The sequence below is a fragment of the Balaenoptera physalus genome, assembly GCF_965194825.1.
Source record: "Balaenoptera physalus genome assembly, chromosome: 7".
Classification (NCBI taxonomy): Eukaryota; Metazoa; Chordata; class Mammalia; order Artiodactyla; family Balaenopteridae; genus Balaenoptera; species Balaenoptera physalus.
The window spans coordinates 25708232-25718521 of record NC_138886.1 but is presented as its reverse complement, the minus strand read 5'-3'; the positions used below and the strand labels follow the sequence as shown (position 1 = coordinate 25718521).

Here is a 10290-nt window from a genome sequence, read left to right as displayed (position 1 = left end):
ACTTATAACTTCTTGGCTCCCGCCCTCCCCCCCGCCTCCTACCCGCTGTGTGCTGGGGCCCGCCGCCAGGCCCCGCCCCCTCCCTTTCTTCTCTCCTCCCCCCCGCGGCCCCCCCGCGCGTTGCCGTGGCAGCTAAATAAACAAACTCGGCGCACGTGGGGGCGGGGAGGAGGGAGGGGCGCGGGCGGGGCCCGGCGGGCTGTGACGCCAGCCCGGCAGCTGGCGGGCAGGAGCCGCGCTGACGCCGGCGGCGGTGGCGGCAGCGGGCCCGGCGTGGGGCTCTGGGTACGGGGCGCGGGTCTGGTCGCCGCGAGACCAGGACGGTCGGTGTCGCCACGGGCGGCTCCTTGGGTTCGAAGCCCACGGTCGAGAAGGCCGGTAGGGGCGAAGGGGGACGGTAACGCGCCCCCACCCCCGTCCCGGGACGCGCTCGTCGAGCTGTCTGCGCTGTAGAGAAGAGCGCGATTATCCGCGTGACTCCTCCAGCCCGGGTCCCTCTTATACGCACTCAGGACCGCGGCTCTAGGGCCCGAGCTCCAGTGCGGGCGCTTGGCCTTGCCTCGCACGGTTCTTCGCGGGCTCTTCTGCCGGATGGGGGTGGGGGAACAGAGAGGAGGCGGGTGCCCAGCGCTGCGTGGCTGGGACCGGGAGCCTGAGAAGGCCGGAGGGGTGTTCCCCGCCTGGAAAGGGCGGAAAGAGGCCGGAATTGGAAATGGAACTACAGTTTTGATATTTGAAGGAGCGAGGAAGGGAGTGAAAGGGCTCAAGATTCACTTTGTGAGGTTGGGGGAGAGGAGAAGGGCGTGAGGCGTGGGGACACCTTTCAAGGTGGAATCTCAAAGCACTTTGCAAGGCACGCAGCTCTCCTTTCCACTTTATGGATGAGAAAACTGAGTCAGAGAGAGGTGAAATGGCGAGGTAAAGGTCAAACGGCAACTCTCTCCCTTGGCTTAGGCTCTGAGCGGTCAAACCCACCGAAAGGGACTTAGCTGGAAAGTGTCCCCGTGCCAGAAAGTGGAAAGGTGCGCTGGGACCCCGATTCCCGAAAAGGGCACACGGAGCTCGCGGCAGCCGTGCCTGCCCACAGGGTAGAGAAGAGGAAACGGCGGTCGTTATTTCAGTCTTGTAACTGCCTCCCCTCCCCCACTCCCCCTTAGTTTGTGATCAGTAATTTTCCAGCCGGGAAATGTTTTCGTTCTCATCTTCTCTGCGAACAGCGCCGTTTTTTTTTTTTTTTAAACGTGAGTGTGGTGTTCGGTATCGCTTTCTAAACGTAGGCTTGCGAGGTGTTTTGTTTGGATTCAGGCGAGCACAGGGCTCCGCCCGCCCTCTCCACCGAGCCCCCTTGTCAGTAAACGCGGCCGCTCCCGTCCGGGTGTCAGCCCAGGAGAGAAAAGGTAGGAGGCGGGCCGGGAAAAGGATCGAAGCCCCTGCCCTGGGCAGTGTGCGCTCACCGTCATCGAGATCCAGTTACCTCGTACTTTAAGTCGTTGTCACCTTGTTTGTTTGAGTCCTGCGATCCTGGTACCTATTAGGTTTCCTCAGAATATTTGTTATCCTTGATTTTTCCACTCGTTGCCAACCACAGAAGCATTCTTGGAATGCATCGCTCCCCGAATGAATCCACTCGACCCTTTATGCCAAGGCCAGGAATCCCGCTCAGTCCGGAGAGTTGGAAGCCCTTGAGGATGACTTCCATCCTCCAGCCCGGCTTTGGCCAATGGCTGCGAGATCCTGCAGCTGGGGGAAGGGCATGCTTTGGCAGGAACCCCCACCCCCCACCCCCCGAACCTCCTCCCGCGGCCTGGAGGGTTTCAACCTCACCCCATAGGAGCCAGCCAGTTACTTTAAGTCTGAAAATACTGCCCTTTTCAAAAGGAGAAACCAAGAAAGAAAGATACCTGCTACCTCCTCCCGCTGTTCCTTTCATTGTGATGGCAAACGTTTCTTGGGATACTAGGACTTGAGGATTGCGTGGAGAAGTTATCCACTTTACCATCAAGGCCAGGGTTCCTAAACTGCATTGAACTTGGATAAGCCTTGATTGGCAGCCATCACCTTCATGATGTAAATGTTTGTCAGGACTTGGAATTTCCTATTTAGGTAGCCAGTGCATGAGGAGTTTTCTGCTTTTCTCCCATTTGTCTAAGGCAGTAGCCCTTCCCCTTCGACAAAAGTAACCACCACAATGAAAAAAACAATATTACACAGATGAATTGGAAAACCACTATTATTGTGTCATATAATCAAGAGAAGATTCTGAAACTCAATTAAAAAGACCAACTTGTAGTTTCCGAACAGCTTTCTGGAGGAGGGAAGCCAGTCCCTCTTTGTGGCAGGCAACTTTCTGGTTATTCCTCTGATTGCATCATAAAGGGAAATCTCTAGATTTGCTCCAGATTTCTAAAAGAGGTAAGGAACTTCAAGTTCACAAATCATCTCCTTTCAAGGCAGGTGCCCGGTGTGACATCAGGGTTATGACCCTCCCTCTCCTCTTCAGAACAGGTAGGTCCAGAAGAGTTAAATCCCTGCCCTATATAATTTATAAACATGAGACTGAGTAAACGTTTGATGACTAAATTGCACTCTGAAATAATAATGGAAGACACCCTTTAAAGGAGAATTAAATACGTACTGGTGACTTTATTTCAGCAAACTGATACTACAAGTTTTGTGGTATGGAAGTTAATTATTAATGTCCTTGGAGTTATAAAATAGATTTTTTTTCCAGCACAAATTGCATTAGTTGGCAGAAGATGTGATGGAAACCATTAGTGCCAAGGGGTTAATGTGGAGCCATGGAGGGGTGTGATAGATTGAAGAGGCTACATAATGTTTCAAGGGAAGGACTCTGCAGGGAGAATTGGACACTGGATCTGGGTACCTGGCAGCACCCTGGCCTGGTGTCTGTGCATAAATGCCACAGAACTCAGGAAAAGCTGCTTTTTCAGAAGGTGAAAGCAAGAGATGCTTTTAAGTAACCATTACTTTGAAATGAAATCCCTACGGATACATAACTGGGAGAGGGTCTTGCAACTTTCTCAAGGTGGCAGAGCTTTTCTCAGCCTCTGAGTGACTCCCATGTCCTGGTAAACTCTCAGCCTCTTTTTCACCTCAGTCTCGTGCAGAGGTTAAGAAAGTGGGCTGTAACACTAGATTTCCTGGGTTCGTGTTCTGGCTCTGCTGCTTTCTAGCTAGGCAAGTTCCTTGACCTCACTTTCCCTGTTTTTTCTTCTACAAAATGGGGATATTAATAGTATCTACTGCTTAAAATAATGAGGACTATAAATGGGATCATCCAAGTAAGGTATTTAGTGCAGGACTTCCCTTTCCGCTCTCACCTGTATGCTCATTAATCCCCTTTTGGGTCAAGAACCTCAATCCACTCAGACTCATACCATAATTTTCCCCACCTTATTTCATCACCTTTCCCCAGCTTCCCAAGCTAGAAACCTAGATTCCCCTCCACTCCTGCCTCATTTTCTTTGACCTGGGCATCCAGGCATCCGCAGAGTTCAACCACTTCTATTCCTAAATATCTGTTATCCTTTTCCTACGATCAAGTTGGGCTGCCTTGGTTCAAGCCCTCCTCATTTATCGCTTTTAATTACTGCTGTAAGCCTCCAAACTGTTGTCCTCTTCTTCCACCTCCCCCATAGTCCCCCTGGAGGGACTTCCCTGGTGGTCCAGTGGTTAAGACTCCGTGCTTCCACTGCAGGGGGCTCGGGTTGGATCCCTGGTCAGGGAGCTAAGATATCCCACATGCCGCGTGGCCAAAAAAAAGAATCATAGTCTCCCTGGAATTTCCCTGCCAGATCTAATCGAGTTTGTTCAAATCACCACAGTTCCATTTCTGCCCAACTGCCCTCCATCAGCTCCCCTTTGCCTAAAGGAGCAAAACCGAACTCCTTAGGCTAATATACCAAACTCTTCCTACTCTGGCTCTAGACAGACTAACAGGATCAGCTCCAGACGCTGATCCCACCCTCCCTCAACTTCAGCTGGATGCTCTCTCAAGTCTCTGAATACACAATGTGCATTTTCCTCCTCTGTTTTCTCCCCTCGGGCTCTCAATGGCCTCAAACCCTTGAGCCCCTCTTAATTGTCCCTTGGTCCGTTAGTCCCTGTTTAGATTCATCCTCTTTCCTCTGAGCTCTAATAAAGCCATGTGGCCACTCGCTCTACGCTACTTACCCAGCGGACTACAATTATCTGCTTACTTGTCTGTGGCTCCTGTTCCACTGGGGCGTCTTTAGGACAAATGCCCAGCGAGTATACATTGTAGCATGAAGGGAGCCAGCAAAGCTGCCTTGGTGAAAGGATTCATCTGGGAGCCCTGCCCTTATCTCGTCAGTAACGTCTGTCTCTAGTGGAGAGTTCACTGTCTCTGCTTTCCAGTCCCTTCCCTTCTACCACCCACTTCTCTTCTTTGAAAAAATTCTATGAAGGAGACAGAAAATAAAGTCCTTCATAATTCTGTTCTCTCAAAACAGTTGGACAAAAAGCGAGGGAACAGCCCAGGCCAAGGCATTGTAATAAAACAAACTAGAAAACACAAACAAAAATAACCGAAAGCCAAACCAAAACCAGACAGAGAAAGTGTCCACTCTTTTCTGGAGCCAAATCCATTGCCTTTCAAAACCCAAACATTGGGTTTTGAAGTTTTTAGAGCAGAGACTGAATCGCAGACGTTAAAAAATCAATTCTCAGAAATTTAATTAAAATCTTTTTCATGAACCTTTAGGTTTGATCGCTTAAGCTACATTCTTAGCCCAAAACTGTGAGGCCCATACATTCTTTAAGCTATTTAAAAAGAAATTCTACACCTAATGGGATTATCTTAAAGACTTGAACTATTCTGACAGCAGTATGTTAAATTCGGGCTTTTCAGTGTCCTCAGCTTGTTCTGAGATGTTAAGAGGATACAAACAAAAACCAAAATCTCTTTTTAGATTGTTTATTTTTAAATGTCTAAGTACAGCATAATATCTTTTAAGAGTAAGATACATAGTAGTAATATTAATCTTAACAAATTATTAGGGTCTAACATTTACCATCTTTTATCAACTATGATTGTTTTTAAGGCCACAAGAAGAATCCTGATACCATATGCTTTTGAAAAGAAATCTAGCTTTTAAAGTAAATGAATCAGCAAAGAAGGCAAATCAGCAGAGAAACCTGTTCCTGGAATTTTCTCCTTGACTTGGTTCACCAAATTTTCCTGGCCTGGTAAAGAATTTCCCCAGGGAAAATTGGCATTGAAAAGAGAAGCAAAACATTATTATACTCTCGAAGATTCTATCTCCTTAATTTAAAAGCCTCCATGGGCTGCATGGCAATTGTATCTCAGTAAAACTGAAGGAAAAAAAAAGTTTCTGTACCTCAGATTCTTAGACCAGTACAATGTCGCTCTTCTGAGGAAAACATGGTTCCCTGGTTTAAATCAGAATGGAAGTCAGATTTTTGCAGTATGGAAAGTGTAGGGATTTTGAGCGTTTGAAAATGAGTGTTTCACACCCTGAGAAATGCAAACAAGAAACAAACAATTCTGTGTTTAATTTTCTTCCCAGTTTGTGGGCCAGACAAGAGGATAGGTTATTTTTGCCAATTTGACATTATGTACTCCTGGCCAAGGAAATGATTTAAAAAAAATAATAACAATACATTTGATTATCCTGCGGTTCACTCTTTCTCACAAACATTGTGTTTGTTAATCAATTTTAATATACTGGCTGGTGGGAAGAGTGCTGGGAGGATGGCCAGTGTCAGTGTTTAAAAAAAAAAAAGGTCAAAATAAATTTCTGGCAGCCCTCAAATATCTCATATTGTGCTTGATGTATTTTTCAAAGTTGCTAGCTCAAATCTAGACACAGGCTTTTCTTATATCAAGGGATGATCAGAAGCTTCTTGAAAGAGAAAGCCCTAGAATAGTTACCTAATCTTAGAGGAATTTCCAGCATCATAATAGAGATTCAACAAGGTAATCTATTCAGAGACTCACTCAGTCTATGTTGTCAGTTACTGATGAATTTTTCGGATTGCTGCACTTACCCAACAAAGCTTTCAGAGTCAAGTGTTTATGGAAAACACTGAACTGTTGAATTTCAATGTTCTGGGTTTCATTCAGTAAACTCGGTTTTCCATTAAAATAGAGACTCCTTTGGGTTTCTTTAAAGACAAGACAGTATCTTTGGTCTATGTGAGTGTGGATTAGAGTGTCATTATCTGAGTTTGATTCTTTGCCCCCTCTTGCTTCAACTCAGTGAAGGAGAGGTCTTGGCAGAATTCATTGGCTTATGGGGGATGAAGGAAAAGCTTGGGATGAAAGTGCAGACACTCAGGGGGAGATGGCTGGGACTGCCACCCAAGAATTTGGATTCCAGGCCCTGTGCTGCCTCTTACCAGTTGGATGAACTTGGGCATGTCATCTAGCTGCCCTCTACTTTCCTTGTCTGTGAAATGGGGCTATGAGTGTACCTGCCTCACAAAGCTGTTGTGAGCACTGAGACATTGGGTGTGAAAGGCACCATCAGTGTTAGCTTCTCCACTCTAGCAATGAAACCTGACATAGTTATCCCCATTTGATAAGCTTGAAATTGGTTCTGTTGTACCCAACACTGGGAGATGATACAGTATCTTGGTTTGAAGACCAAAATGCTTTTTCCCAAAATTCTACCCCCCCCCCCATACCAGATATCCCAGCGTCACTGCAGATGCAACAACTAAGGACCAAGCTCACCTAAAACCTCACAAAGTCACTGTTTTAAGTAGGGCCAGGTATAAACTAACTTGGGAATCACACTTCTTGGATTCGTGCCATGACTTGCAAAGGCCTTTTTTGGGCTGTATCCGATCTAGAAAGACAGTGACCTTGACCCTTCATAAGCCAATCAAGACTTAGGTTGGACAGCGGGGAGTTTCAAAGTCAAATTCACCATTGAAGAGTTATATACTGGTAAACAATCTTGGCAAAGATCTAAGCTTGTCTTTCCTGGGAGTACTGGAAGGGTCTGCCGTGTTCTCCCTCCAGGAATCAGAAGGAGTGGGGACATTCAAAGTAATAATTAACATCACGACTATCAGACACGGTACCAGATACTGTGCTGAGCACTTTCTGAGGTTGGCACTGCCACTGATGTGCTAGAATGCAGTCTTCAAGGGACAAGGGCCCTGGCTGACTTATTCTTATTCCAGAATGTAATGCAGTTTGCCAGCCCACAGTAGGTGCTCAATACATATTTGTTTAACAAGTGAACCCCATTTTACAGTTTTTAAAAAAACCTGACTAGCCCAGGGTTGTGCAGCTAAGTAAGTGAGGCAGCCAGTGTTCTTGGAGCCCACGTGGGGAAAGAGGCCTGTGGCATCACTTCTCCTTATTTGGCCTGCCCTTTTGTCATCCTTGTTTGCTCCTGTCCTCAGCTGTGCTGGGCTTCCCTCCATCCAGAGTTCTTAGATCAGTTTCCCCAGTGAATAAAGCTCTAATCTTCTTCTCAGGTTGGGGGAAAAGTAGTCATCCTGTTGCATCGGGTAGCAGGGGAATCTTAGGGCTTGACTGCTTGGATGGATGAATGGATGGATTAGTGGGTAGGTGGGTGGGTGGATGGATGGATGGATGGATAGATTAATGGATTTTCCAACAGCTACTTATATAGGCTTTCAATCAATAGTCCTGTTTCCGTTCCCACATGCACCTTACTTTCTGAGTAACTTGGTGACTCCCCATCCTGAGCCTTCCAAGGGTCCTGCACCTTGAAATCAGTGTGCCTAGTTTTCCACTTCCTCTGATCTAAGTTTGTGGCTATATGTCCATTGCTTCCCAGCTCCCATTCTCTTTGTCCTGGTACGTTTTGCCTTTTCAATTCCTTTACTGTCATCTGAACGGGGCGTCAGAAGGAGCATCACACTTTTGTTGAATACACTACGTTTAATAAAAAATCCTTTGCTCCTTTTATTTTTTAAAAGTAGTTTTTTTTTCTGATTTCAAAAACTAATGCTTGCAGGACTTCCCTGGTGGCACAGTGGTTGAGAATCTGCCTGCCAATGCAGGGAACACGGATTCGAGCCCTGGGCCGGGAAGATCCCACATGCCGCGGAGCAACTAAGCCCGTGCGCCACAACTACTGAACCTAAGCTCTAGAGCCCGCGAGCCACAACTACTGAGCCCACGCGCCACAACTACTGAAGCCCGTGCGCTTAGAGCCCATGCTCCGCAACAAAAGAAGCCACCGCAATGAGAAGCCCGTGCACCGCAATGAAGTGTAGACCCTGCTCACTGCAACTAGAGAAAGCCCGCGTGCAGCAACGAAGACCCAACGCAGCCAAAAATAAATAAATAAATTTATAAAAAGATTAATGCTTGCTTGCTTAAAAAAAATCAATAATGTGGTTCCAAGAAAAATGAATCCACATCCTGCTAATCCAGATATGACTATGATTAGCAGTTTGGTGTACAAATTTTCAGGATTTTTATGCATCTATAGAAATATTAAAATTTATTTTTTAAATACCAATTATCATTCGCACACAGCTTTATAAATTTGCTTTTATTTTCTCTTAGCTGTACCACAGACAGCTGTACATGTTAATGCATAGATATACCTTACTTTTTAAACACATCCTAGTAGTTCCTAATATTGGTATTTAATCAGTCTCCCTTTGATGGTCATGTAGATTGTTTCCAGTTTTTCACTATTCCAGAACTTCCTTGTGCACCCTTAGATGTATTCGCTCATTTCCTTAGGCTCAGTTTATACAGATTGTTTTACTAGGTTAACATTATCACCCATTATCAAATTGCTCCTCAAAAAGTTTACATTCCCATCAATTTACATTCCCATCAGCATTTCCATTCACATTAGCCAGGTGTGAAGGTATTACATGCTGCCCAGCACTGAGTATTGGCATCTTATTCTCTTGCTACTCCTTTATGTATGTATGTATGTATGTATTTATTATGTTTTTTGTTTGTTTTTGTTTTTTAAATTTATACTGGAGTATAGTTGACTTACAATGTTGTATTAGTTTCAGGTGTACAGCAAAGTGATTCAGCTATACCTATGCATATATCCATTCATTTTCAGATTCTTTTCCCATATAGGTTATTACAGAGTACTGAGTAGAGTTCCCTGTGCTATACAGTAGGTCCTTGTTGATTATCTATTTTGTATATAGTGGTGTGTATATGCTAATCCCAAACTCCTAATTTATCCCTCTCCCCCACTTTCCCCTTTGGTAACCATAAGTTTGTTTTTGAAGTCTGTGAGTCTGTTTCTGTTTTGTAAATAAGTTCATTTGTTTTTATTTATTTATTTTTAATTGAAGTATAGTTGATTTACAGTGCTGTGTTATTTTCAGGTGTACAGCAAAGTGATTCAGTATTATATATGTGTATATATATATATTCTTTTTCAGATTCTTTTTCATTATAGGTTATTACAAAATATTGAGTATAGTTCCCTGCTACTCCTTTGATATACTGGCATCTCCATATATCAGCTTTGGGGCTAGTCAACCTCGTAGGGCAGTTTGTTTGGACTGCCTCCAGATTTTGCGGGTGTGGAAATCGGACAATGTTTGAATGTAATCAGAGGCTTCCACTTTGCACGTATGGAATCAGAGGCCTAGGGAACAGAGGTGACTGCCCATGCCACACACTGGCAGAGTTGGGACCGTAGAACCCGTGTCCTGGCTCCCAGTCAAGTCCCAGCCTCCCTCCCTGCATCAAACTGCACTGACAGGAACCCCCATAACTTGCCCTTCCCTGAGCCCCTTTCCCTCCTGCAACCAGAAGCACGGACCTCAGGAGGGGATGGGAAGCAACATTTTCAGTGCACCTTCTAAGCACTTCAACCTGCCTCAGGTACTTTGCCTATTGTGTGCCCTCAATAATCCTGTGAGGCAGGTATCATTCATTCCATTATACAGAGGAGGAAATGGATGAACTGGAGATGAAGTTAATCAAATGAGTAATCTGTGCCCAGTCCTGAGGAGATTTCGCACCGGGGACTAGATTAGATCTGTCTTAGAGTGAATGAGGAGACAGTGTGTGCGCTGGTTTTAAAGGGAGGAGGGGTGGTATTAGCAAGACCCTTCTGCCCTGCCTGGATCAAGGAGATGTTTTTCTGGGAAGGCTGAGGACCTTCTGACACCTCCTCCCCTAACATACACTAATTCAGGCATAAGAGTAAAACCCAGCCGCACAAGCACTTCTCAAGACATCATCTAGCTGGTTCAGGATTGTGTTGCTTGGGGTTGAGCACAAGTGGAATCCAGTGCTTGCTGGCCGGGCCC

General features: G+C 45.7%; 1 protein-coding gene and 1 long non-coding RNA gene across 2 annotated transcripts; one reads left to right on the top strand and one right to left on the bottom strand.

The window, feature by feature from the left end:
- Positions 1-38: 38 nt before the first annotated feature.
- On the bottom strand, positions 39-7975 carry LOC309665067 (uncharacterized protein; the record flags this gene model as incomplete). Its single annotated transcript, XM_082471228.1, has 2 exons — positions 1455-7975; positions 39-680 (listed from the first exon to the last, which is right to left on the bottom strand). Exons 1-2 carry the CDS (start codon positions 1458-1460, stop codon positions 39-41), a joined length of 648 nt encoding a protein of 215 aa, XP_082327354.1. The 5' UTR covers positions 1461-7975.
- LOC309665081 lies at positions 2448-9089 on the top strand. Its single transcript, XR_014266199.1, has 2 exons — positions 2448-2505; positions 8001-9089. It is a non-coding gene; the product is annotated as an uncharacterized lncRNA (long non-coding RNA).
- The last annotated feature ends 1201 nt before the right edge of the window (positions 9090-10290 follow it).